The 24,113-nt window shown below is 44.7% G+C and overlaps 1 protein-coding gene across 4 annotated transcripts in view; it reads left to right on the forward strand.

Annotated features, from left to right (window-relative positions):
• Positions 1–24,113, forward strand: part of pps (protein partner of snf) — a 385,339-nt gene that overhangs the window by 237,983 nt on the left and 123,243 nt on the right. For all 4 annotated transcript variants that reach the window (XM_075886389.1, XM_075886390.1, XM_075886391.1 and 1 more), the window contains one exon: positions 636–758. In XM_075886389.1, coding sequence (XP_075742504.1) covers positions 636–758 — 123 coding nt within the window. The remainder of the gene's footprint in view (positions 1–635; positions 759–24,113) is intronic.

Consider the following 24,113-nt stretch of genomic DNA (forward strand, 5'->3'; position numbering starts at 1 on the left):
CGTTTCAGTTTGATTCATGGAAGAAAGAACCACCAGACATTACTATGAGGAATGGTGCGAGTGGTTCAAAAGTTCAATTTTCACCTGGTCAAACTGAACAGGTCATGCCCTCTAGCAGGGCCCAGTTGAACCAAGCACGCCTGCCATCTCAGAGGCCATTCCAAGAAATTGTTCAACCAGCGTTGTTGCTGCTGTGGCTGCTGTTACTTTCACTTTACTGTGACTATTGTCGGTGGCCATGCCGTAAAGCCAGGCAAAGTTGTGCAAGGCAACAGGGATGTGAAATTTTCCACTTTGAGGCGGGTATTTGAATTCGCTAACGCAATGCAGGCCAAAACAATGTGAGTTTATTTTAAAATGAGCACTTCCTTGGCAGAAAAGTATCACTACAAGGTTTCTGGACCGCTATTTTAGCAATCAACATCGACTTAATGACTTTAGTGTCCCTTTAAAGTAGTGTTCATTGAAGATGCTCCTACTAAAGTTATGTTGAAGTCAGTTACTCCTGGTCTGGAAACATGTAGAAATGCTCTTATAAATTTTATAATCCAAATTTTCCAGGAACCGGTTTTCACTGCATTGTTAATGCCTTCGAGTGAGGACGAGTAGCTCAGGTTCAGTCCTTCGTTGTGCAGGCCATCGAGATGATCAAGAAGGAGCAAATGGAAGCAGCACAGAATGTGTCATCACACGCGCTTCTCAAGAAGACTCACAAGGGCGAGGTGGAGATAGACGACGACAACCTCCGGCTGCTGGAGGTAAGTGGTTTTTGAATTGTTGGGGACAAATACAAATGCGCGAACCATCAGCACTACTCAACTGGCTGGTCTCAAATCTTCTGACCCTCCTCTCATCCCTTGCATTCTTACAGGCCTCTCATTGGCTCTTTGTGTGCTCGGGGCCACATGACTGTCGTCGGTAGATGGTGCTTGCCAGTAATACAAACTTGCTACATTAAGCTCACAAGTGGCCTGATACAGCTGGAGCATTGCTACCGCTGGCAACACAACTCAAGCGTTCAAACCTCCAGAGATTGAGGCACATTCAATCAATCAATCAATCAAAGAACTTTATTTTCACCAAAAAGAAAAACATTTGCGGTGAAAAAAAAAAGGTGGCCGGGAAAAAAAGCTGTCCAATGACAGCTTCGCAAAGCCCCAGCCACCCATCAGCGGCGAAACGACAGGGTGCAGCACCTGATAAAAGTGGGGGAAAAATGCATATAGTCGCTAAACAGTTACAAATTGATATGATAGTGCTTTCACTACGGGCGCAGGTGCACTACAAGGTCAAATGTACCTAATTATACACTTGCTAAATATAAATAACGAGGAAAAAAAGAAGAAAACAAAAAAGAAAAACAGGGACAAAAAACAAAACAAAAAAGTAAAACAAAGCCAGAGAAGAATAAAAACAAAAAATGAAAAGAAATATATTAGACACTTCAAGTACATTAAAATGTACAATGCGCAGTTATGTACTTATATGCATGTGCATATGAATCATATATATATATATATATATATATATATAGTGGGAGTAATAATTCAATGGGCCAGTTAGTCTTCGTGAAAGTATGGGATATGGCACAACGGGAGCGTTGTCAACAAGGATAAATATATTTATTTCCCAACAGTTTCGGGAGGGGACCTCCCTTCATCAGGGGATGAGTTATACTGACATGAGCTTCCAAACATCTTTCAAGGCGAGAGGGACGCGGCAGCAAGGATGTTTGGAAGCTCATGTCAGTATAACTCATCCCCTGATGAAGGGAGGTCCCCTCCCGAAACTGTTGGGAAATAAATATATTTATCCTTGTTGACAACGCTCCCGTTGTGCCATATCCCATATATATATATATATATATATATATATATATATATATATATATATATATATATATATATATGCATACATTATATGAATAATGAAGGAAAAAGGAAAACACAAATAACTTGCGAAACACGTGTATACTCCAATATTGGATAAGGCAAGTTTGTTATGTGAGCATACTTCTAATTTCTTTTTTGTGTGGAATAAAACATCTGTTCCTTGCGTTTCGAAATAGTTTAATGTTGTTGGGACGATATGTCAGGTGCGTTGTGTTTCATAGTGTGTGCGTGAGAATGGAACGTGCCAAGGCGGTTGATATCGGACATGATAAGAAATTGCGTTTTGTGTAAGGTTGGCAAGTTTAAGAAGTGTGTCCGATTTCCCGAGTGCTGCCTTTTTGTAGCAGCACAGCAATTTCTAAGTATATAGATCTGATATTTTCACAATTTGATACTGTTTGGAAAGAGGGGCGGTGTGTTCTAGAAAGGGAGCATTTGAAATAAGTCGAACCATTTTCTTTTGTAACAGGCTCAGTTTCGACATATTAAGGGCTGTAGTTCCCATACCATACCAGGAAGACCCCATACCAGGAAGCAGTAACATAGGTGGGAATTAAAAAGCTCATCGTAAAGTAATCTCTTTATTTTAGCTGGTAGTATGTGTCGATGACGGCTAATTAGTCCTACAGACTTAGCCAATTTCAGCGTAACCGCATTTACCTGGTCATTCCATGACATGTGCTCGTTGAAGATGATGCCAAGTATTTTAACGCAATTTTCAATGCGAACAGTGAACGGACCTAGGACAAACTCCTCAGGTACTACAGCTAGTGCGCCGCGAGTACGATATATAACACACTTAGTTTTGGCTTCATTCAACACAAGGCTGTTCGCCTTGCACCAGTCATTCAGCTTCGAACAAAACGTACTTGCTTCAGCTTGAATGCTACATAATTCCTGGCCTTTAAAAAAGACAGTGCAATCATCGGCATAAATGATGAACTGATAAGTGGTGTTTAATTGTATTACATCATTAATGTAAAACAGGAAAAGCATTGGCCCTAAAATACTGCCTTGTGGTACAAGAGATACGCCTGAGGCATCATCTGTGAGGGTCTATTTTGGTAAATTGAAGTCTTTTGTCTAGGTAGGAGCGAAGAAGTTGTGATGCCCCGAAATCCATAGCATTCCATTTTCTGTAAGAGAATATCATGATTGACACGATTGAAGGCTTTGCTAAAATCAAGGTATAGTCCTACTGTGAATGTTTTGTTTTCTGTTTTCTAATATGAGCTCTTTTTTAAGCAAGAGTGCATCCTCTGAGGAACGATTTTTTCTAAATCCGAATTGATAGGTAGTTAGGAGATTAAATCTTCTACTGAAGCTCTCGATGCGGGTATTAATAACTTTCTCAAGGCCTTTCGAAAAAACTGGCAATATCGAGACTGGACGGTAGTTGGAGAAGCTATTTTTGTCGCCTCCTTTATGAATTACTGTCACTCTAGCAACTCGCATGCTACTTGTAAAGACGCCACATGAGATAGCTTTGTTAACCTTTTACTTGCCAATGTTCCAAAATTGGAACATACGAAACCTAATTTTTTATTTCCTCTCCAATATATCGCATATTATTATTTTATGTTCACGCATACTCATTGATGCTTGTGAAAAACATAGCAGTTTTAATTTGCATTATGAACCTACGGAGAATCATTAGATAAATTTTTAAAAACAGGCATATTTTGCGCTCCTTGACCACCAGATATTTGTTGCATTATTCCGCTGGAAAAAGTAATGTTGCAGTGAGCAAAGCTGAACTAAAATATCGGCAAATAGTTCGGGATTACGTGGCAATACAATAAAAAAAATAACAAAGACAATTTAGTATTCAGCTTGGGAGTTTTGTGCGGATGTTCCTTTTTTGGAACATTGGCGTTTCACAGTGTCAAACGCAGCGTAGACGCGCGCGGGCATTTCGCCTCGTTCTTTTTCTTTTTCTGCCTTGTCGATGGCGCCCGCTGGGCGGCGCTTGGCAGAAACTTGAACATAAGCTTTCCTGGGCATCATTTTGAGTTTGCCAGACACGTGGAAAGAGCAGCATTGAACTACAGTGCCTAGCTACATCAATCCCTGTGAATGTAGGTAAAAAACTACCTTGCGGCTGGTTTTATTTTTGTAGTACTGTGCTTTACACTGCAATAACTTTCGTTGTAGGTCGTGGCACAACGCTTCCTCACTTTGGAAGCAGCAATTGACCTTTTGTTCAGCCTTCCCGATGACGAACGCGAAGGTGCGTCTGCATGCCAATTGCCGCCTGTTGAAGATGGCAATATTTCTGACGAGGAGCACGTGAACGAAAACGACTTTTCTGAAGTTGTTCCCGTTGATGTTTGCGGGCACGTTGAAGTTATGCAATGCAGCGATGAAGACGTTGATTCGTCTTCTGCATGTTCGAGTCCTGAGCTACGACGAAAGAAACCAGCGGGGCGGCAATTCACTGCTGGAAAAGGACACAAAGCTTCAATGAACGCTCGGAAAACAAATACTTCAAAGCGCTCCCATACACCAGTATGGGGTGAACATGCCACGTTTGGCAAAACACTTCCCAGCGAGAGTCCTCCGTTGTTGCTAGAGGCATTTCCTGATCTTGCAAACATGAGCCCATTTATGTTTTTCAGCAAATTTATTTTTCCGGAGTACCTTGGTTCACTGACTGAACTAACTGCAAGATACGCACTCCAAAAGGAGGAGGTGGTGGACGTCACAGGAGTGGACATAGGTCAGTTTTTCGGCCTCTTACTTTTCTGCGGGTACCACTTCGTTTCGTCCGAGGACTCGTATTGGAGCACTGCAGAAGATCTTTGTGTGCCTATAGTCGCGACAGTGATGGCCCGCAATAGGTTCCGGCAGCTAAAAAGGTTCTTTCATGTTGTTGACAACACTCAGTTGAAAGCAGGCGAAAAAATGGGCAAACTTCAGCTGTTTTACGACGAAATCTCCTAATGTTTCCGCCAGTTTCGAGTGTTCAATGAAAGCCTCAGCATCGACGAGTCAATGGTGCCCTATTATGGCCACCACTCGTGCAAAATGTTCATTCGCGGTAAACCAATTCGATTTGGGTACAAAATATGGATGATGTGCTCTTCGAATGGGTACCCCTATGTGATGTAAATATGTTGTGGGAGGAACGAGAAGGACGACAAGACACCTCTCGGGATCAGGGTTGTTAGCAATATGGTATCGGTCCTGGAAGCGCCTGAATATCGCGAAGTCTACTTTGACAACTTCTTCACTTCGCATGGCCTCTTGACGAAACTGGCTGACCAGGGGATTCGAGCTACAGGAACTGTGCGAGATACAAGAACCGGTGGTTGTCCACTGAAGAGCTTGAAAAACATCGAAAAGGAAGAAAGAGGATCTTTCCACTACAAGTGTGACGGGGCAGTCTGCGCATGCAGGTGGAATGACAATGCAGTCGTCACAGTCTCATCTAACCACCTCAGCCAAGAGCCTGTTGGAAGTGCGAAACGCTCCTCACGACGCTCAAACAAGAAGGTGGACAATCATAATTGATCAGAAAATACAATGAGGGCAGGGGTGGAGTAGATATAATGGACCGCCTCCTCGGAAGCTATCGACCGAGACTGAGGAGCAAGAAATAGTAGTGGAACCTTTCCAGCAATGGTTTGAACATAGCTGTCGTCGCAGGATGGCTCCTCCACTGCGAGATTCACAGGGGTAGTGATGCCGCCATGACGCACATCGCCTTTCGGCGGGACGTCTCCATGTCCTTGCTGCAGCTCAAGCAGAAACTCACTGTAAGACCTGGACCCTGGGTTCATCCGACATATGAGGACAGAAACACTGATGGCCACTACATCATCTCAACGACTCAGGGAAGGTGCGCGGAATGCAAGAAGAATGCAACGAATCAGTGCCAGCAGTGCAAAAAGCAGCTGCACAAAAAAGGCTTTGCCACCTACCACGGTTTGCGATTTGCTCACTGTAGTACAGCCAGTAGTTCATACTACTGGCTGAAATTTCATAAAATTTTCATAAAGTGTTGTTATAAATATCTATACTTTTCAGAGACGTCGTATGACGCTAAATATTATTCTTCCGTTATCCTGAATAAGGAAACCCGACTGAAAAGTCAATAAAAGTTGTTCCAGAGAAAATTTGTGTTTTGCATATGGGAAATGCCAATGTTCCAAAAATGGAACATGCGAAAAAACATGCTTAGTCATTGTGAATGTGGCTGTATTTTTGATCATAGTTAATTTAGAAGGCCAATGCAAATTATCAACATAAATTTCAGTTTTTTCCTATTGCTTCATAGTGCGGCATTTAAAAGGTTAAATATGTGTGCGATGACAGGAGCGATCAAATTTGGTACGTACCTAACGGGTTTAATTACTAATCCGTCTGCCTCGGGGCTACAACTGTTCCGAAGGGCGGAAAAAAGAGTAATCACCTCAGAAACAGAAGTAGGCGGGAAAAAAAAAAAAAAAAACATACCGTGATAACCATGGAACATCTACAGAAGTAACCGGGGAAGTATCCGTGTTTCTTATCTGGACAAAAAGTCATTGAAACTGTTTGCAAGTGTTTCCACGCTTAGTGACACATTATCAACCACCATACAGTCAACGGCGTCTGATACTGGCTTTCTATTCAAGAGATGTTTATTTTTTTCCAGACTACGTCACTCTTTCGTAGACAGTCATTGTCGAAAATTGTTCTAAAATATTCTTCCTTTGCTTTCGAAATGGCTTTGTTCAATTTGTTTCTGAAACATTTATTCCTGCAGCGTTTCGCTGTTGCGTGTCTTAAGGAAAGCCTCAACATCCTGTTTTTCACGTTGATTAATTTTAGCAAGTCTCGAGTGACCCACGGTTCGCGAGCCCTATTGCACTCGTGGTATGCTTCAACTGGCAAAGAAGTGTAATAACACTGTTCAAATATGTGTAGAAACTTATCGTACACATTATTCACATCTATAAGGGCCGTTATCTCACTCCAAATAATGAGCAAAAGTCTTTCCCTAAAATCCTTAAGTGTACGTGTTGATATGTCTCGGTATGTTTTCATTTCGTTTTGTTTTTTAGGCGTTGATTGCTGTTCAAGTATTAGCATGATAGGCAGATGATCGTTGAAATCGGAGATTAGGATGCGGGAAATTACGTTTTCAGCAACTGTGTTAATGATGAACAGGTCAAGGAAAGATGTGGATGTAGTGGTAACACGGGTTGGCATAGTGATTTCATTGCGAAGCCCATTACATTGCAGTGTGATTAACAAGTCAACAGCGAACGCTGAATCTTTCAATACATCAATATTCAAATCGCCACCTATAGTTAGGGTATATGCATTGTTGCTCGCAAACGAGAGTAGTTGGTCGAAAAAACCAAGAAACCCGCGTATGCTACCATGTGGTGGTCGATAAATAACCCCAAACATTTGGGAGTCTTTCCTAACGCACAAAATCTCGTAGTCTTCATTGGCAACAGTGTAGTCATTAATCAACTGAAATCCAGAAAAATTAGTTTGCAAGAAGTGTGGCAGCTTGGGCTAGTTGGTATGGCATGATGATAGTTATAGCGCGAGAACAAAACGACGACACAGAGACAAGAAGGACACGAAAGACACGAGCGCTAATGTCGTGACACGAGCGCTCGTGTCTTTCGTGTCCTTCTTGTCTCTGTGTCGTCGTTTTGTTCTCGCTCTATAACTATCGTAGTTTGCAAGGCCACACCGCCTCCTTTACTTTCTTAACGATTTAGGAAGAAGTGGTTGTACCCGGGCATCACAAGATGCTCAGTGTCATCATCGTACCATGTTTCAGTAAACATAAGTACATTGAACGCCGAATTACAAGAATAGATAAATGTAATCATGTCATGACTTTTTGATCTGATTGATCTAGCGTTAATATGCAGAAGTTTAACCGATTTACTGGTTTTTATCTCTGCTGTAATTTGCCAAACGTGCGCTGGGAGAATTGCACTGTCCGCCATTGTTCGGACGCAGCAGTGATGGCTAGAACGTCATGGGATTTTATGCGGTGATCTTGTCAAGATCGCTTTCGCGCTGAACTAGCAGGACAGGTGATGTATCAGTTCGACGAGCGTAAATGGATCCGTTTTTAGACAATGAGTATTTCCACCCACATTCACGCCTGCACGCAGTCGTCTTTCCCAAGAGTTTCTTGAGATGTGGGCAGAGGTGCTCATTAATGTAAATTGGTTGGTCTTCCGGGGATTCTTTCGATGATGTCAGATCAAGATGATTATTAGTTAATCGTTTCTTTCGTGCTTTTTCTAGCACTTGATCGCGCTTGCTCCGCCTTTGAAATTGTACGATGATGTTAGTGTTCTTTTTGTCTCTGGTGTTTACTCTGTGGCACACTTCTATATCAGGACTTCTGATTGCTTCGTCAACAGCATCACCCAACTTCTTCAGGACATCTGGAATGCTTTCATTGGGACTTTGCAACATGCCCTTGATTTCCAAATTCCTGTTTCTTGAATATTGTTTGGCTTTGACCAGGTTTGCTTGGCATTCACCAAGATTCTTCTCAAGCAGGTTTACTCTCTGGTGAAGTTCCTCGTTCTGTTTTATTAAAGCTTTGTTTTCATTTACAGCAGTTGAAACCAGACGGTTGGATTCCTCGAAGCTCTTACTGAGGAATTTCATGCTTTTCTTCATTTCCTCCAGCTCCCCGTGAACTTTGCGTTCCTCTTTCCATAGCTTCTTTAAATGATCGAAATTCTGTTTTGAAGTCTTCCTTAAAATACTGAAGAATTCTTACGTATTCTTTCGTCATGGTGACAGCGCAGTAGCGCTAATGCGGTACACTCTAGTACACGGCTCCAATACACGGTACACTAGTATAATGCACTGGTAAAATAATGGTGGCAGTGGTGGCAGCGGGACAGCATTAAAAACAACCGTAGAAGTAAAGACAGAAAAGTTCTAACCTGTAACACGGAAAGGATGCGATCAGGTACTGGCTGTAATGCCGCCACCACCACCGATTGCCGCCTGGGTGAAGTGCGCCGTTTTATAAACATAGCTGCAGACACGTGTCCAGTAGTGGCGTCAGGTGATTAGCGTAGTTTGCTGCGGTACGTAGATATGGCACAGCGACAGTCTATGTGCGCATGAGTGGGCAGTTGAAACTTCCAGCGATGACGGGCCCGCTTGACGATAGGCGACACCAAAGGGTCAGGGAAAACCAGCGGTCCACCTCGACAAGCAGGGAAAGCAGCACCGGCGCTTTCAATGTGCCTGTAACACGGAGAGGATGCGATCAGGTACTGGCTGTAATGCCACCATCACCACATTGGATGTTTCTGCCACTTTTGCGATCGTCAAATGGTTTGCCAGACAACCAAAGTTAGGTATTAATTATCGTATTTTCAGGAATATAACAAGAGTTTTTTTTCCAAAAACTTGCAAGTGAAAAAAGCACCTCCCGTTATATTCGAGTTCGTGACAAAATGTGGCACAAATATAGCCCGAAACTTTTTCAAGCCTTTTTTTCTTTCTTTTACATCTTTGTTCTTGTAACGTGCGCTGCGCATTCCAGGAACTTCGTGGTTTTGTCGCCCCATATAGCACATTTCATTCTGACTTGCGCCTCTAGTGACCGCGTGTGGGAATGTACCATGGCGCCGACGCCCACCTGACATCTCGGACCACCGCCGCTTGAGTGATTGAGAGAAACAGGGGACGAGCGTTGGGCTAGGAAAGTTTTCAACTATTTGTACATGATGAATGTCGATACAAAATAAAGGAAGTGAACCAGCAAATTGACGGGTAAATACTTGGAAAACAGCATGGGCTAAACCAAAAAGAACTCTTGGTTAAAAAAGAAGGTGAAGGGAAGGAGACTGACATGTGGAGAATAGACATCATCAAGAAGTCGGCACTAGAGATCTATTGAACTTTCAAGCAGGAAATTGCTAAGGAAAGAATCTATGATAATTCTTGGGTTAGTTCTCTGCTGTTTGAGGCCAAGACGGGAGTATTGCGAACCAAGACTTATCGGGCCAAATACGAAGCGGTCGACATGGTGTGCAGTCTGTATGGAGAGGAGGAGGAAACTGCCAAACACTTGATAATGTTCTCTAAAGGGCTTCATCCTATTCAGGTTGATGGCGCAGTTTTTCAAAGCACTTGGGTTTAGGGACAGGGAGCGCGAAATAGACGTTAAGGGGTAGAAATAATTAGAAGGAGGTTATCTGATTGGTGGCTACAATCAAGGCACCACTGAAAATGAATTGCTTCACTGAAAAGTGCTACTGCTTAACTTCACTATTTAAAGGGGGAAAAAAAGATAAATCTAGTTTTTGTTCACTAAGTATTACGGCTAGGGGGCCTTAGCCGCCACCCGATCCAAAGGGTACAGCCATATCAATCCATCTATCCATCCAGTGTGCCGTCGACGCGCACGCCACTACGGTATGCTGTGGCGATTGCATTCTGCGCTAGCGCCATAGCAGCCCCAGTGGCAACATGTGGATAACAATCATTTCGGTAAAACGTCGCCATCCTACGCCTCACGATCTATCGTCACTGTGTTCTTTCTTCCGCATTGCCTGTCGTCATGAACAAACGGAATCAATACATTTCCTCGTTAAAAAAACAACAAAAAAAAAAACAGGGGATCCTGCTGTCCCAAAAATCGGGGAAATTCAAGTGCGGCACGGCATCTCGGAGTGACGGAGTCTACCATTCCAGGTTGGAGGAAGTTCTGGTACCGCATTTTCCAAGCCTCACTAACACGTAAGGCATTTCGTGAGCCCAAAACTGGCCGTTTCCCGGATATCAAAGCGGATCAGGCTGAATTTGTGTGCGAACGTCGTGACCAGTTTTTGCTTGTGAACGCCAAACTCGTACAAATAAAACAAGGAAGCTTGCACGTGAGGCCGGTGTGCTCCATGACACCTTCAAAGCCAGTCGCTAGTGGGTACAGAAGTTCATGCGTCGCGCGGGATTCTGTTCGCCAAAGGACTTCAATTTGCCAAAAGCTTCCGGCCTAGTATGAGGAGAAACTCTATCAGTTCCAGCGGTGCGTGATCAAGATAGGAGGGAAAACAACTACCCCGTTGACCAGATCGGTAATGCAGATGAGACCCCGGTCTTTTTGGACATACCGGCTGGCTATGTAATCGATGAGTTCTGCACCAAGGAGGTGTGCATTAGCACAACGGGAAAGAAAAGACCTGGGTGATGGTGATGCTGGCGTGCACGGCGGACGAACGTAAGCTGCCGCCGTTTCTCATATCTAAGTGGAAGACTCTGCCCAAGAATGAGATATTCCAACACTGGATGCTTGTCAGGTGCAATGATAAGGGCTGAATGGACAGCACCATGATCACGGAGTGGATCCGCGTTGTGTGGGGAAGACATCGGAGCAATTCTCTATACTCCAGCTATGATTGTGCTGGGTGCATTTAGAGGCCACTTGACCGATGAGGTAAAAGAAGGGCTCGGCAAGGCCAACACTGACCTTGTTGTTATTTCCAGAGGAATGACGTCGCAGCTCCAGCAACTGGAAGTCTGCTTTATTAAGCTTTTTAAGGACCTGGTACGCCGGGAGTACGAGCAGTGGCCGGAGGCTAGCAATCGTCAACTGACTCCATCGGGTCACATGAAGCGAGCTTCATTCAGCAAGGTCGCTCGATGGATACACAATGCTTGGGAGGCCTTGTTGTCGGCAATAGTGTCACAGGCATTCTTGAAGTGCTGCCTCTCGGACAGTCTGGACGGCATGAACGACGACGCAGTTTTTGTGGATAGTGACAAAGACTCTAGCAGTGATGATGAATGATCCGACAAGCCAGTGATTGTAGCATTTTTGACTGCTGAAAATAAAAATAAGGCCCTGCGGGCGACCACTCTTTGAAGGCTGTTTACAGTTGCATTACTTTGCGTTATAACTGTAATAAACTTTTTTTTTTCGTCAAGACCTATAGTACCTTTCTTACGTTTTATAGGCAGTTTATTCAAGTGCAAATACGGTAGTTTGCTAAAGCTTTGCTATTATCTCTGGCAGCTGCAAATGTTTTAGCATTCATTTTAATGTGCAAATCAGAAAACTCTAGCAAAACCAGTGCCTCACTCAGCAGTACAGGGCCAATGTTGGCCTCTCGACGATAAGGTACAAGCTTATTAGACGTGCATGAATTTAGAACCAAGCAGCATAGCAGACGAAAAGATGAATGATCACAACTCACTAATAAAGTTTTTGTTGTTAGTTTGTCTTTTCGTCTTCTAAATCAGTGCATCCATGCCACATCGCCCAATTGTCAATGCTACATTAGACGTGCACATTCCAAAACTAACCTTGTTACTAAGCAGACAGGCTCAGAAGAACGAGTCAGCAGATTGTCTCTGGTTTCCAAAAGTCCACTGTGGAGGTGCAGTAGTTAAGGGGAGAGGTGGCGATCAAAGAAAACATTTTTGTTTGTTGACCTCGAGTAATGAAACTTGGCAAGCATACTCAGGACTGTCTCTGATAATTATATAAAGTTTCATGGCAATATCTCAAGCAGTTTTCAAGTTACACTACGTTACATAATCTGATGACAGTCTGCTGGTGAAAAGCCTAGCATTGTAACAAAGCATGCCAGGAAGGTGCAAGTGGTTTCGATCTTTAATCAAAAGAACACTACACAGGATGGCAATATCGAAAGTTGTCTATTCCTTTTAATTTTTTACAAGTAACATTCCCATCAGCTTCATTTATTGCATTAGGCTTGTGCAAATAGTGAATTTTAGGGTCGAAGCAAATACAGTAAAAGCTCATTAATTCGGATTTCACGGGATCGGAAAAACTGTCCGAATTAACCGAATGCCAAATTAATGAATGAACTGGGAAAACAACATTTAAAATCAAGCTGCAGAAGCATACCTTTATTTGCTGAAGTATTTTGTAATTGTCGTCTGCATTTTCGCGCAGATTCCGGCTGACATCACAATTTTTCTTAACTGTTCCAAATGGCCAACAGCACGTAAGCTGTCGGGAGTGTTCAGGCAAGCGTCCTCTAATATTAACAGCGCCCCTGAGACTTCCCGTGAGGTGCGATGAGGTCGCGGCTGTATCTCCTCGCATGATTCTTTGTCAAAATCGTGGTCTTCATGGGCGCCCGTGACATCATTCTTCATGCTTCCAAAATTTCCACTTTAGTCGCCAAGTTCTTCGCGTCGTAGTTCTGCCGCTTTTTCGGCGTTGCCATCACTGTAGCACACGATGGTGGTGGCATGCAAACACGGTCACAATGGAAGAAAAAGAGAACTCCGCAAGAAGTGATGTTTTCGACACGACAACACAAAGGAAAATGGTGTCGGAGGCGCTGAGTGGAGAAGTAAGAAGACGCCGACGTTCGGTGACGCTGCAATCACCCCCACTAGTTGATGATGATGGCGATGCCACTCAGGTTTCGGTTTCACTCCAGTGGTGCCAGCGCTGCTTTATCACACTTTTGTGTAGCAGCAGCCGTCGGCATTTGTCCGAATTAAGCGGTGCGGAGCCGAATTCCGACGAAATAACGAAGGTTTGGTCCCATAGATTATGATGCACTTTGGCTTGGACCAATGGAGCCGTCAGAATTATCCGAATTTCTGAATTAACGGGTGTCGAATTAATGAGCTTTTACTGTAGTGCTTTTCATTGAATAATTTCAAATCGATTTCGAATGGTATGTATGACATGTATAAAAAAAATTGCGGAATATTTATCATGACCTAACTAACCTGCACAATATTTATTTTGAATTGAAGTAAGGGCTGTATGCAAATGCCTTTTTTTTTTTTTGTTCAAAGGAAGTCAAAACAACCTTGAGTAGTAGTTTCGGTGGAATGCAAGTGATAACCTGTAAGATACTTGACATTTTGAAATTGATTATACTTAAAGCATATAAGCCATCATAATATAGCTTAATAAAATTAATTGATTTGAGGGTAACATGTTCCTTTAAAAGGGCCGTGCAACACTTTTTCAAGAAGCCATAAAGCCAGTTAACATGCTTGTTGCCTTACAAATTTACTGCCGCAAAGTTTCCGGAATAAGTGCAGTACTAGCGGAGTTCCAAAAATTTGTCCCCGGCTTGGGAATGAGCTCGGTGTGTGCAACCTTTCACGGGTCGGGGACCTCGCCATTCTTCCATGCCTCGTTGATGACTTTGGTGAGGTAGTCGATTGATGGGTCGTCTAGGTTGCGCAGGGTCTTATTAGTTATGCCGTCGGGGCCCACTGCAGACCTTCCATTGAGCCCGTGGAGCGCCTGCCGAACCTCTTCGTGGCATATCTCAGTGTCCAGTTCAGTGTTGGCTGGTCCCGAGTACTCGGGGCACGTTGTTGCAGAGTTCGAGTCCACAGGGAGGTACTTTTGCACCAGCTGCTTCAAAACCTCCTCTTCAGACTGCTTGGCTTCATGCACGGCTCAAGCTAGTACGTTTCGCTGGTTAGTTTTGGTGTTAGTCTCGTCAAGCATGTGCTTAAGCAGGTTCCATGTCTTGCCATTACACATCTGGCCATCTACCGAGTTGCACACCTCGTCTCACTGCAGCTTGGAGAGGACGCGGCAGGGCTCCTCGATGGTTTTGTTAAGGTTGGAGATCTTTTCGCGCAACCTGCGATTGAGGTGCTGGCCTTTCCAGCGGGCAAGAAGCGACTGCTTGGCATCGAGCAGGTGGGCAAAGCGGCTGTCCATTTTTCAACCGGAAGGTCAGTACTAATCTTCTTGGTGGTACTTATGGCGTCCTCTCTGACCTGGCTAGTCCACTGCTCGAGGCTTCGCCTGGTTGCAGGGAGGGGTCGGTCATTGCAAACTTTGCGAAAGTGCTCCTAGTCTGTCGAAGAAAACTCCCGTGCCCTCTTTCGGACAACTGAGAACTGCGTGACCAGGACGTAATGGTCGCTACCCAAGTCAATGTCCGAGTTGGCACACTGTACATCGGGGAGATTCTTGACGAAGGTCTATTGGGGAGTCGAGTCTCTGGAGGAAGAGGTGCCCAACCGAGTGGGAAAGGCCTTGTCGGTGATTAGAGTCAGGTTCATGTCAGCCTCTTTTTGCCACAGCTCTGCGCCCTTGCTGGTATTGTACGAGTAGCCCCAAGTGTGGTGCAGAGCATTCAAATCGCCCGCCACAACTAGGGGGTTGGGACCTACCAGGTTGATGGCCTTCTTTATCAGTGCCCTGAAGCGCTGTCATTGGTCCTTAGGGCTACTGTACACAATGAGAAAAAAGATGCTGCTTCGGTTCGAGCTGCGCGGCAGAATTTCGGTCATGACATGGTCCGCGTTGCTGGTGGCCATTTTGAGGTCGTGACATTTGTGTGTTAGCTTGTTACTGACCAAGGTGCTTACTGACCAAGGTGCAGACGCCCGGGTCAGAATAACGCGAGACAGGCTGGTAACCAGACCAGTCAGTGTGACGTTTGGAGTTAATGTTTACTGAAGCAGAATGACATGGGGTTTTTCGCTAGAGCTTTGGATGTGCTGTTGCAAGGACCCCTTTTTACTGGGGAAGCCCCTCCAGTTCCACTGGCAAATGAGAAACGTCTCACTTGGCTTGGCCAGTTTGGTGCTTTTGTGGGCTGGTGCTGCCCTCAGATTGGTGCCAAATGAAAAACGTCTCACTTGGCTCGGACGATTTGGTGCTTTTGCGGGCTGGTGCTGCCCTCAGATTGGCTAAGAATAGCGTGGGCGATGGGGCCCGTTGTGCCGGGCTAGGGTTGTACGACGGCAGTTAAGGTCAGAGCGGGTGCCACTACGCTTTCGATAAAGGACTCTGCTTTGGATACATGGTTGTTTTGCACGGCTAGAGTGATCTGCAGTTGGGCGAAGTTCTCCCTGAGCTTATTGATGCTTTCACTGAGTGCGGATAGCGTGTCTCGAAGCTCAGAGCTTACTCGATTTGCTACACCTTCCTGTTCGTAGGCGATGGCCCGCTTCTTGGGAGCGCTTTCACCCACTCTGCTGCTGTCACCAGCTTCAGTGCTGTGCACCTCCATGGGTAGGGGCACTGACTGTATCGGCGACGCAAGCGGCGGTGGCTTGCTGTGGTGGGTTCCTTGTGTTCTTAATCTCGGCAATTTCGAACATAAGCCTGTTTATGGTTTCCCTCATCGCAGCGTTCTCGCGTTTCAGCTGGGCAATCTCGTGCACGCTGTCCGCGTGCTCTGGGAGTGACCCCGAGAGTACCTCAGTTGGCTCTCCTTGGACTGTGTAAGCTCAGGTTATAGAGCCCAACTTCTTGCTTCTCACTGACGCACCGCTAGGCTCCTGCTGACGCCTGGTAGACCTGGATCGAGACCAGGAGCGGCTCCTGGACCAGGAACGGCCCGGACCAGCACGGTGACCGAGTTGACCACAAGCATAGCAAATGTCTATTTTCTTGCGATAAAGCAAACGTTGCACAAAGGTGGGGCCGTAGCGTACAAAATTAAAGACTCTATGACTGTCGAAGGCGAGGGCTACCAAGCCGGTGCTGCCAATGCACTTGGCTCTTGGCTGCCAGGGCGAGCGGATTTCTTTCATTTACGGTCTTGTTGACAATGTAAGGGGGGGGGGGGGGGGGGGCGAATGAAAGGTAGACGCACCGACGCTGCAGGTTCTCAAGCGCAGAGGCGAGTGCCAAGGGCAACACGGGAGGGCAACGTCAGCGAGGCAGAGGGCGGAGTGGGTGTTTCAGAGCAGGAATCAGGGGTGCGGAAAACCTGAGACAACGAGGGAGCAGAAACCAAAACGCGAAGAATTTTCTTTTTTAGCGCACTTTTTTTTTTTCTTCAAGAGAGGCAATGACAGGCGCGACATTTCGGGTTTTTCTTTTTTGTTACTTCTACTTGTGCTCTAGGGCCTGGAGGCCTTGTTTGTCAGTCGTGTTCATCTCTTTTCGATGATTACTTATCGCGTCCGCAAAGCAAGTTGGCGTTCGCGCTGTGATGCTACTACGAATGAGTTCGTCTCTGCTTGCGACAAAGAAGCGGAATCAGTTCTCGCTAAGCAAGAAAGTGGATATTCTTTGGCAACTGGAAGGAAAAAAGGCAGGCTGTTTTGACCAAAGAACCGAATCGCACCACAGGAATATGGATGAGCTTGGGGCCCTTCGCGCTGCAAAGCTTGTGCTGCATGCGTCAAAAAAAAAAAAAAAAAAAAACTTCAAAGTGAACGTGCATTTTTTGATGTTCACTTGCGCATTAGTTTTTTTCTCGTGAAAAACGAGTTCGAGGACCAACTGTTGTAAAGGTAAGTCGTTTTGGTTGGTGGAAAATAAGTATTTATGGTTAATTTTTGGGCTTTCACTATAACACCTTTAAAGAAAACAAACTAATTGCCGTGGCCTCCTGAAATTCATTATACCAAGATTTTACTGTATCTGCTGTAACTTAGGTGCCTAAATTATTTTTAATTTGTATCATGTTAAACAGGCCACCAGTAAATAGTTTATTTGTGCCCTTTGAATTTGCATTGCTCCCAGAAAAAAATTTCCGATTCGGCAACATTTTACTATACTGCTCGTGCAAAAAGTCCTCGATGTATTGATACACATGTCATTATTATTACAGTTTGATCACTTCATTATCTTGTTGGAAATACCATTTTATTGAGGAGTTTTTGAAAACGTCCTCTGAAAAAATTGTTCTTTGACGCCCTCTATACTCGGCAACAACTTTTCCTGGCACTGAAGGGAAAACTACGGAGGCGGAGCTTCTGCACATGTAGCACTATGCGAAGTAGTCAGTCTTGGCGCACGTCTCGTAATACTGTGGAAAGTGATGGCTGGCGGCGCAACATCAGCATTGCATGTAGACGCAGATGCCGCTTAGCGTTCGAGGTGCACGCAAAAAGGCGGGGTTTTCTCACGCTCTCGAAAACGCTAAGTCACAACGAATTGTAAATAGGACTATATTAGTGGTGGGAGCTGCGCCCAGTCTCAAATAACTCTACGTAGCAAATAAAGAGGGACCTTCTATATTTCACGGTGAAAATACGGCCGCTGTTCTACATTCACTGGTAGTAGGATGCTGACAATTCGGCTCTGTAGCCTTCGCTCCAATGCCAAGAAAAGCTGTCACTGAGTATAGAACCGTTGGCGCTAAACTACAGACTGTCATAAATAGGAAAGAAAATTTTTTTTTTTTGTAACAGAAATAAACGACCAGGGTAAGTTTCGAACTTCGAGAAACACGTGGAAATTTTTTCAGCCATATTCATAATGATCGGGAAAACGCTGTGGTGATTTGGTATGGAGTGACCCATGCGTAACTTTCATAGAATGTCTCAAAAACAAGTGTCTGAAGGCTATGAAAATACTTGAGGTTCTGTCGCAGACATCATGGGGCAGCAATAGTAAATGCTTGATGAATCTTTGTAAAAGTCTAATACGCGTGAGCCTAGATTACGGGGCGGTGAACTACCAGTCGGCAACACCACACGTCTTGGAAATGCTTGGCCCTGTCCATCATTTGGTAATTTGTCTTTTTACGGGTGATTTTCAAATTAGCCCCGTGAAAAGCCTGTACGTGGAATCGAACGAGTGGTCACTCCATCTGCAGCAATGTTACATGTTTTTTTATGCTATCTGGAAGTGATCGCAGACAGAGAACACCCATCATGCCCTACAATCAACGATATGTCCAATTCTGTGCTGTTTCAAAACCGTTCCTCATTTCGAGAGCCCTACTTGTTTCATGTTGGAGGCCTAGCCGAGGAAACTGGTCCTGCAGCATGCCTGCCGCCATGGCAAGGGCAGACTGTAAATTGCAATTTGTCTTTTCTAGAGGTTATGAAGCACGGGTCCATCGCACACATCCGTAGATACCATATTTACTCGAATCTGCGCCGACCCTGATTTTAAGCCGGCCCTCAAAAGTCAAAAGCCATATATATATATATACATATATATATTTTTTACCTCGAATGTAGGCCGATTGAAGCAGTGAAGACCGTGTGCACAAAGTGAAGACATTTACTGAGTATGAAGATGGAACAGAGAGAGAGTGGGACGTTAAACCCTACAAATCAATCAAGATGTAACAGAGCAGTTGGGTCATGATCCAAATACCGTAATTACTCGAATTTAACGCGCATCTTTTTTCCAGTTAAGCGAGTTCATAAATCGCATGCGCGTTAGAATCGAGTACCAACAAAAAAATTGCGGTCAATCTATTGCCATCGGCAAATCCAAAATGGCCGCCCCCTACGTGCGTTGGCATGGCGCGTCGGCCATTTCTGCCTATGTGTTCTCATGTGCGGCACTTCATACGTGTGCTGAGGAGTTCGTCGTCTAGTAGTGCATTAGCATCGACGGCGTGGAAGGGCCAACTACAAAAACTCGAGTGCACCACGATTCCGTTTTTAAAAGAAAAAGTCATCGCATGTGCAGAAACGGACGGAAATCGGGCCGCATCGCGATCATTCGGAGTTCCCGAAACGTGCATGCGGGACCGGCGGAAAGAAAAGCAGAAGATTATCAACAGCAAAGCTTCACGCAAAGGCTTCAGTGGACCACAGCAGGGTCGGTTTCCGCAAATTGAAGAGCTGCTCGGCGAGTATGTGCTTGAGCAGCGAGCGGCACAGCGACCCGTGACGACAGAACTGCCCCAAGCGCGGGCTATGCAATTAGTCTTAGAAAAAGGTCTAATGTGGAGCCAGCTTAAAGCAAGCAGGTGCTGGCTAACTGAAAGAGGAAAGGCTTTTCCCTCCGAAGGGGAACATGCATATGCGAAAAGTTTTGCGGAGGAATACGATAAAAAGCTTCACAGTTTTCAGAGGTTCGTCCTAAACTTGCGGGGCAACAACGGCTACCTTCTAGGCCAAATCAGGAATGCCGATCAGACGCCTCTTTACTTCGACATGCCTGGCATCACAACCGTCGAGAAGAAGGGGGCGAAGCAAGTTTGCGTGCTGACATCGGTCCACGGTAAAACTACAGTGAAGGCAATGCTCTGTTACACGTCAGATGGGCACAAGCTTCGCTCGTACCTCATATTTAAATGGAAGACGCTCCCGAAAGGAGTCGTTTTTTCGAGTGGTGTGATCGTGCGGGCCAGCGAGAAAATTGGGTGCGCGTTGCAATCGATGTCTTACGTTTTTTTTTTTTTTTTCATGGTGGAAATCGGGTGCGCGTTACAATCGAGGGTGCGGTAGAATCGAGTAAATACGATAGCTCGAGGAATACACAGCTGCTAGTCCTGTTGTGTTTCTTTGTCGTTGTGTTTCTTTGTCGTTGTTTTTTTTTTCCTTCACGCTGTTTCTAGTTATTCTAGTCAATGTCTCTGACTTCCTTGTCACTTTATTCAAACAGTGTGCAATCCTCGGTGCCATGAAACGCATTGGATATGCTGCACTTCTTGAAAGAGTGCACAATCAAAGCTCCTGGGATGTCGTCCCACGCTGCAGCTCCTCCAGCAACACAGATTTTTTTTCATCCATCCCAAAGTCCCGCTCGGCTTGAATGTTAGACGACCACTCTGCAGCTAGGACAAATTTGCTTTCATAAGCAGCTTTATAATGACATCGCCTTCGTGGCACCATTAAGCTACACCACATACAGACCACTCGAAGCGCGACTCAAGATGATAAACTGCTCTCCCTAACAACTGCCACAAGAATCATAACAGTGGCCTCGCGTCGCATGTTTGAGTAACCGGGCCAGGTGTTGGCTCAGCTACTAACGGCTACAATACCATCTAGGTGGCACTAGTTGTGACCACTTTTCTCAATGAAAAATTGTGCGTTTTTTAAAATCCTCGAATCTAAGCCTAACTCGTAGTTTCGTGCAAGGAAGTTTGAAAAAAAAAAAAACTATCAGCCTAGATTTGAATAAATATGGTACTTTCTGGAACTGCAACACAAGTACACATATCTCGAGTTTTATACAGACGCCCTAAAGTCTTACTTTTGTGTGTTGCACACAACAGTCGGTTCATTCTTTTCGGAGGCCGGCCTTAAGCATCCAGATACAAGCATCTTCACTGCAGAAGCTTTTGCTATACTTGCGGCTATTAAAGACACTGTCTACTGCTTGGAAAAATTTTTCTGATTGTGGCGCAAATGAAAAGATTGTTCATCACATCGGTGGCAATTAGCATGCTTTAGTGCCGGAAAAAAAGAATTACATATTTAACTTGATGTTGAAACTAGATGAAAAGTGACCACTAGCATCACCCAACAGCGAATGTGGTCAATCTTGACATTTATTGGTAAGACAAGAAATCCTCGCAGGTAGACTTATTTTGCCTAAAAATAAACATGTTTAACTTGAAATTGTACTTTATTCGCTTGAGACAACTTTAGGCTGCACCAGAGACCTTGTTTTTTTTTTTTTTTTTTTTTTCCACGCGTTTTAATATAGGCGTCCGGTGGCACTGCCGGCGATGTGTTCACTTTCCTGCATGCCTGCCTGCAAACGGCGGAGAAATGCTACCACAGCATCTACTGTCGCTCAGTGTGTGCGTGCCTAAAACAACCATAAAGGTACTTGTTTTATTATTAACCGAACTTGATGAAGCCTGCAAAAGCCGCAAGCGGTTCCAGTTTTCGACTTTCACCGGCACTATAGACAAATTTCACCGGACATACGTCATGAAAATGTGGTGACTCTGTCGTCAGTAGGCTTCGCTTAGTAGGCAAAAGACGCTCTGCCTACCGCAGTTCCTGCTGTGTTTTCGATGGTGCATGTGGTGTTCTCGGTCAAGCAATGAGAAGAAAAAAAGCTTTATGCCGACGATGTCGCGGTTGGATCTGCTGAAAGACATAAGAAAAGCAGCATAAGTTCTTATCGGTTTTCACTTGACGAGGACCGTCGCAAGAAATGGGCTTTAGCTGTAAAACGGGCGAACTGGTCCCCAACGCGGGCTCATTGGTTGTGTGCCAAACATAGAATGTTATGGCGAGTCGCATCTCACAACATCGTTTTGTTGGTTGGCGCACATCGCAGCCCTCGGCACTTACGGCGTTGTGTCTTGCTGGGCCCTAGTGGTCAGGAGATGGGACGTTACCGCAGCGCGCCCCAAGCGCTGGGATAGCCCACCTTGTCAGGGTACATCCGCTTTGTGTCTTGTGATCGAAGTTACCGCACCAAAAGGTAGCCCCATGTTAGTTCTCCCTGGCTTGTATGCCAGGGGGCAGGCCGCGCCTGGCACGGAGCGATGGCCCCCTTGTCAGGGTATGGCCGTCTGCCTAAAACAAAACTTCCTTCTCACACGACCCTGGGAGGGGGGAGGGCATGCCGGAACAGACGCACGGATGATGATGGGTTGATAAGTTACGTGAGACTCTGAGACAAAGCGTCTCCGGGCGCCGCGTCTCTTTTCTATCTGACCACGACATGGCGCGGGGCGTGGAGTTGGGCTTTCCCGCCGTAACATGTGAGCAGAAGTTACGTGCGGACGTCGCTATAATTTGACTCATAATGCCGACGTCCGCGCACCTGTGTTTACAAACGTGGAATGGGTCTTTAGTGCCTAAAGTATACTTTCTAGGCACTATATCGGCACCGACCAGTGTTGTGGGCATTCATCCCACCTATGGAGGGGCACATAATGCGGACAGAAAAGTTCTGTTTTAAAAATTTCTACGCACTTTCCAGAGAAACCGTTGCAAGGTTAGACACTTCACATGTTACGCTTTTTATTGCGACAAAAAACAGGAGAGCAATGAAAGGCTGTAGACAGTGCTTTCATACAGATTGAATTATTAAAACTAGAGAAGGCAGTACTTTACATGGATTCTCCAAGTGTGGTGAAAGCTCTGCAAACATTCGAAAAACAACAACTCTGTTCTTGTCCTGCTTTATTTTTATTTTATTTTATTCATACTGTTAGCATACATGCCAAAACAGGAGTTGCTCATCTGGGCACACAAATTTCAAAAGTCAATGCAAAAGTGGAACATCTCACAATTTGAGACAAAGAAAGCAAAAGCAATGCAAAAAAAAAAAAATCCAACATTCAATGCGCACCCTGCAGCATAACACGGCAGAACACAGGTGAGCAAGTGAGTGCCTTATCACAGCTCAGTTCAACATTTGAAACGCACATTCGAAATCTTTAACATTGTTACACAGTACAACGTCATTCCGTAACTTATTTCATGTGTCAATAGCGGGTGCAATAAAAGAATTCTTGAACGATTTTGTGTTATGCTTCAGAGGTTTAATGTGTTTGGTGTGCTTTGTCCGCGAATGCGACGTGTCTAGAGTGAAAATTTTTGTTATCTCTGTTTTGTAGATACCGTGAAATATCTGAAAAAAGAATTTCATGCCGTTGATATTCCTTCTTTCGTAATGTAAGAATATGAGCCCTAGTTCTTAGACTTGTTACAGACTGCGTTCTACGATAGGAATTAAAAATAAATCTTAGGGCTCTATTTTGAACCTGTTCACATTTAGCTAATTAATTTTGCGTATATGGCTTCCATTCGGGCATGCATATTCCAGTAACGGAAGTACTGTGGTATTATATGCTATAAGTTTTACTTCAGGTGTTGCGTCACCAAGCCTCCGACGAAGCATCCAAAGCTTTTTTTGCGATTTATCACAGATATAATTTATATGGCGGTTCCAGTTCAAGCTATCTGTGACGTAAACATCCAGGTATTCTGACACACGGCAGAGTGGTTCGTCATTTCTGACGTAACGAAATAAGAGAGGCTTGGTTTTTCTTGTGATCGGCATAAAAACTGTTTTGCTTGGGTTCAACTCCATTTGCCATTGTTGCACCAAGAGCCTATCATGCCCAGATGTTCATTAAGCTTTCCCTGGTCGTAGTTCGATTCTGCCTTTGAATAGATGACTGTATTATCCGCATAGTGCTTAATGAAAACATCGGGCGAGAAGCCGCTGTTCATATCATTAATATATAGTAAGAACAGCAGTGGCCCTATGACAGAGCCCTGCGGAACTCCTGAACCTACCGACTGGCTCGTGCTGTTTGTGCCCCTAATGCAAACCACTTGCTCTCTGTTTATCAAATAAGCCGCTATCCAATTTATGAGCTCATCATTCCGCAGGATCGTGCTAAGTTTATGCAGCAATTTTGGATGTGGTATTTTGTCGAATGCTTTTCTGAAATCAAGAAAAATAATGTCAACTTGCCCTCTGTCATCTAAGATTTGACGAATGAAATGTGAAACTTCGGTGAGAATTGTCACTGTCGAGAAACCTCGCCTGAAACCATGTTGTTGTTTTGCCATTAGTTTGTGCTCTTCGAGAAATTCTGTTAAGTGCTTAGTAAGTACATGCTCCAGTGTTTTACAGCACGTGCT

Source organism: Rhipicephalus microplus, chromosome 2 (genome assembly GCF_043290135.1).
Source record: "Rhipicephalus microplus isolate Deutch F79 chromosome 2, USDA_Rmic, whole genome shotgun sequence".
Lineage (NCBI taxonomy): Eukaryota > Metazoa > Arthropoda > Arachnida > Ixodida > Ixodidae > Rhipicephalus > Rhipicephalus microplus.